We start from the raw sequence: 5,672 nt of genomic DNA, 5'->3' as shown, positions 1-5,672 counted from the left end.
AACTTATCATTAACAGTGGCGTAGCGAGGGGGGGGGGGGAGGTGGTTCGGACCGCACCGGGTGACACCATTTAGGGGGGGGGGGGGTGACACCAAGGCATAAAATAGCAAAATATATAGAGAAAAATGATAATTCCACTTAATTAAGTGATTAATTCGAGTGTTAAATAGTCTTTTAAGAGGTGCAAATCGAAAGTTTGAGGGTGGGGGGTGCAAATCGAAAGTTTTGGGGGCGGGGGGAGGGTTGAAAATCGAAAATTGAAAGTGTGTCCGCGGGATGGGTCGCTACGCCCCTGGGGGGGGGGGGGGGTGACACCATTAAGTGCCGAACCGGGTGACACCCGACCTCTCTACGCCACTGATCAATAACAATATTTTATTGAAGAAAGTAAGAATGTTGGATGTATATTATTGATCGATGTTGACAATTTATGATATACCCTAGATCTGTCTTTCTTCTAGTTTGTGACTGGAATGGGGGACAACTAGTCTAGATTGGTGGGGGGGGGGGGGGGGCAAGACAGATGATGGGGTACCGTGACAAGAAGAAGAGTGGAAGTCGAGAAGAAAGGAACTAAGACGGACGGGAACCAAGACAGCAAGAGAGGAACCATGACACATACAAGGGAAGCCAAGACACGAGGAATGGCATGTTAAAGTGGTGGTACGACAAGAATTGGGAACGAAGACAAACAAGAGGGGAATCAAGACAAACAAGAGGGGAACCAAGGCAAGAAGAGGGGAACCAAGACTAGAAGAGGGGAACCAAGACAAGAAGAGGGGAACCAAGGCAACAAGAGGGGAACCAAGACAACGAGAGGGGAACCAAGACAAGATGGGAACCAAAACAACGAGAGGGGAACCAAGACAACAAGATGGGAACCAAGACAACAAGAGGGGAACCAAGACAACAAGAGGGGAACCAAGGCAAGAAGAGGGGAACCAAGACAACAAGAGGGGAACCAAGACAACGAGAGGGGAACCAAGACAAGAAGAGGGGAACCAAGACAAGAAGAGGGGAACCAAGACAAGAAGAGGGGAACCAAGACAACAAGATGGGAACCAAGACATCAAGAGGGGAACCAAGGCAAGAAGAGGGGAACCAAGACAACAACAGGTTAAACCAAGGCAACAAGAGGGGAACCAAGACAACAAGAGGGGAACCAAGACAAGATGGGAACCAAGGCAACAAGAGGGAAACCAAGGCAACAAGAGGGGAACCAAGACAAACAAGGGGAAACCAAGACAAACAAGAGGGGAACCAAGACAAGAAGAGGGGAACCAAGACAAACAAGAGGGGAACCAAGACAAACAAGAGGGGAACCAAGGCAAGAAGAGGGAAACAGAGACATCAATAAGGGAACCACGACTTAAGGAACGGAACCACTTGAGTGAAGCCACAAGAGACGTGAACCAACGCAATTATAGGGGAACCACCACAATATGTGGGGAATCACGACTAGAGATGGAACAAGTAGAATACAACTACTAAGTGAACAAGGACAATATGTGGGGAACCAAACAATTGAGGAACCAAGACAACAAAAGATGGAACCAGTAAAGTACAACCACTAGGGGAACCACGACAATATGTAAAGAACTAAGACAACTAGAGATGGAACCGGTAGAATACAACCACTAGGGGAACCACGACTGTATTCGGGGAACCACGAATCTATTCGGGGAACTAATACATAAGAGATGGAACCAGTAGAATACAACCACTAAGGGAACCACGACATTAGTCGAGGAACCAAGACAAAAACAGATGGAACCAGTAGATTACAACCACTACATCCGAAGGAGAAATTCGGAACTAGGAGAACCACGACATCAGGAAGGGAACAAATAAAAGTATAAATGCAGAACCTACACATTACACAGACATTAAGGTCCTTGTTAAATCGAACCAACTTTTAAAACTTTAGAAAAACAATTGTCTAAAACAATATAAGGCTATTATTACTTCCCCTTACATTCATGCGACACACACAACGATATATTACCCTAAAAGAACTTTTAAAAAGTTTAGTAAAGTACATAATCAGCTAGGGCGTCTATATGAAAATACAGCTTAAAATTAGTATCAATATCAAGCCTAATTTTGAAAGTATTCCAACTGTGTCTTTTCCCCGGGGTTTTAACTTACAAAGTACGGCCGTAAAATATAACTAGCAGTGGTTCAAATAACATGCATTAATACCCGTTGTAACATTACACGAAACAATATCAAAGGTTTCTCTGAAACAGTTTAAAAAATACAGGTATTAAATTCTCTCTATTTAACAAATTATACACTCTCGGTTTCGGGTTGAGGAACTATACTTTAAGTACATACTCCAATGATAAATACTTGGTTACTTTAGTTATGATAGTTTAGAGGTTTGTTTTTTAATCACGACTATTATTTCGGAGCTTTAGGACTAAAAACATACTCCAATGATAAATACTTAGCTAATTTCGTTATGATAGCTTAGATTTTTGTATTTAAATCTTGACTTTTATTACAGAGCTAAAGAACTAAAAAACAAAAACTGAAAGTATTTGTTTCCCCTAGTTCACCTGATGCCTCTCATGCCTATTGTTTCGGCTTATGCGATGTGCTTCAATTTAAAATTATTCTAATTATTGATTAATTATTAAAACGCGGTTATGTTTGAAAATAGAAAACGCTAAAAAAAAATAGCGTGGGCAGATCTTATAATTAAAATATGTGTTAGTATTTTTAATATACATGATGAACAAATAGTTCAAAAGTCTCTTCTTGTGTTGATTTTGTTTCATTAATGGTTACCAACAGAGCCGTAGAGTGTATTTTTTAACGTTAAAAGTTGGGCTACTTTAATGAATCGCGTTAATGCTTTTGGTTCACAAGTTTAAAAAAACACAATGCGTTGGAATATTTTATTAAAGCTAAAAACATAAGCAAAATAACACAGGTCATGGATTTAAAAAAAAAATATTGGCTGATCTTTGTTTTTTAATGGAGAGTTATCGCCCATATGGGGAGACAATAGGATAAGACTTGACGTCCAAGGGCAATAACTGGGATAATGAACGATTTCCTGTAATAAAAGTTGGACATAAAAATATTCCGTTTCCGTTGTCTGTCATTCTCATTTAACCGAAAATCATTAGAGCCGAGATGTGATCTGTTTTTAACAAAAAACTAAACAAAAACATAAGCCGGTCAACGAGGCTATAGAAAAATTAATTTAAATTAGTTCAGACAGGCAAAGGGTTGAAGAATCGTTTACGCAATGACATTGTCGTCTCCATAACTTATTGAAACTAAAGAAAAGGTTTAACGAAAAAAAATAACTTCAAATTAAAGTTTTAGTGAGGATGTTATTTAAAAAAAAAAAGCATAGCTCACTTTTCAAACCTGACGGTCTATAGGGCAAGTGAAGTAGAGTTCACTTGTTTCTGTGACCTCGACATATGAAGAGATGGTGTGGTCAGCACTATGCCCAGCCGCCTTTGCTTTCCCTAACGTGGTCACAGTGAAGGTGTACTGACTTAAATCCGGATTTGAACTAGAGACTTACGGGTTAGCAGTCCAGCTCTCTATTATTTTGTATATTCAATAAATATTTGCCAGAGCAACAGTGCTTAATAATTTTAATAAATCAGATCCATAATCAATTTTTACAACAACAAAAGAAGTAGAAATCGCTTTCCGCTACATATTCATCTTATTTTTTTTGTTGTAAATATTTAAATGTAGTTACTACTCTTATCCAGACCAGCATAACGAAAATTTTCCTTGCGTATAGAAATTATGACAAATATACTAAACGAAGTTCTTTTTACAATAATTTTTCGAAACTGTTTTTTACGTTAAGTCTGATTTGTTCGTTAGTAGAAAGAAGACTAGTTTTTAAAATCGTTTCCTTGATTACGGAACTATGCTTGTGCTTGTTGAGGGGAGATTACCGCTAGTTAGAGTTAAGTCCCATGTAAATAAACAACGAGAACAAGGGGGACTACCATGATATAAATGACTGTCACAAGAGTTTAAAATACTGTTCTAAGGATGGCATAATACGAGATCGCATCACATAATTTAACTGATCTATGCTATTAAATATTGATAAACAACACGAAGCAACAAACATTCGGGCATTTGTCGCATTCGGGCAAGTGTCAATTTTGGCGTTTCTCGCATTGGGACAAGTTTCTATTCAAGGAAATCGCATTCGGGGAAGTCGCTTTTGGGAATGCGTCCGGCTCCCATATATATATATATATATATATATATATATATATATATATATATATATATATATATATATATATATATATATATATATATATATATATATATATATATATATATATGGGTACTTTAAGCTCCCACTATATATATATAAATACAAATAAATATAAATAAATAAATAAATAAATATACATATATATATATATATATATATATATATATATATATATATATATATATATATATATATATATATATATATATATATATATATATATATATATATATGGGTACTTTAAGCTCCCACTATCGTTAATTATTCAGTGATGAGATAAGGTCTAGCGGCCATGAACTGATCTATCACAGCAGTTTTTGGACGGGTCGGGTCAGTTGATCTGAATTGGTAATGTAATACATAACGGGATGTAATTCATGCATGGCAACATCTCAGCGCGACATGCCCTGATCGCTAGTGAATGAATGCATTGAGTGATACAGTCCATGCTTGTAGGTTTATTTTTTACTTTCTCGTATTAACGAAGTATAGAGAAAGTCTTGTAATCGTGCAAAAAAAATCGAGATTTTTTCAAATCTCGACGCTTTACACCTCACTGATACGAAAAAACATAATTTTGCAATCTTGTCCGTATGTCTGTGTGTCTGTGTGTGTCTTTGAGTGTGTCTGTGTGTGTGTAAACACGATAACTTGAGTACCGTTACAGCTATGTTGATGAAATTTCATACATAAGTATTTTATCAAAATCGTAGATCCGTAACTACTTTTGAGCGATTTCTGATAACCGGAAGTGGTACTTTTTCTACTTTGAATTTTTTCAAAAGCCTATAACTTGAGTACTATTTCAGATAGTTAAATGAAATTTCACATGTAAGTAAGAGATCTAATTCTCTACCTTCCCTTAAATTTTGAGTAATTTCAATTGACCGGAAGTACTAATTTCCGATTTCTCAAAAAACGAATGTAAATTTATAAAGTACTAATAATATGAACATCTTTATTTGCTGTTCGCTTGGTGCGCAATTCTTTTTTCTATGAGATTCTATTCTATTTTAAATAGTTTAAGTATTTAAAATGGATTAAAAATCATAACTATATCCCGAGTTCCCATTCCCTGTTGTTTTATATAAGAATATTCGAGAAAGTTTAGGGGAGATCACTCCCGGTTTAATTCTTCGGGTATTTTTGCATGTGTTGAATTGAATTAGGTATTAAATAATGTATACTATATCGCATGTACATCTGATAAGTAAATTGGTCAGAATCTATAAAAATCTAATTGATAGAAATATAATTATCTTTTGATGAGGTCGATGACAGAATTATGCGAATGCAACTGTGCAACGTTTATTGTATTACACCTAGGAAAACTAAATAGAAACGTTATAAAGTTTATATATATGTATATATATATATATATATATATATATATATATAT

The 5,672-nt window shown here is 36.0% G+C and overlaps 1 protein-coding gene across 1 annotated transcript; it reads left to right on the top strand.

Moving 5' to 3' along the window:
- Positions 1 to 834: 834 nt before the first annotated feature.
- Positions 835 to 1,491, top strand: LOC131957016 (uncharacterized protein DDB_G0290685-like). The gene has a single exon (XM_059321712.1). The coding sequence runs from the start codon at positions 835 to 837 to the stop codon at positions 1,489 to 1,491; it is 657 nt and encodes a 218-aa protein (XP_059177695.1).
- Positions 1,492 to 5,672: the final 4,181 nt, after the last annotated feature.

Source organism: Physella acuta, unplaced genomic scaffold (genome assembly GCF_028476545.2).
Source record: "Physella acuta isolate Inbredline_101_S28 unplaced genomic scaffold, ASM2847654v3 ptg001196l, whole genome shotgun sequence".
Lineage (NCBI taxonomy): Eukaryota > Metazoa > Mollusca > Gastropoda > Physidae > Physella > Physella acuta.
Note: the sequence above shows the minus strand (reverse complement) of the source record. Positions and strands in the feature narration are given on the sequence as shown.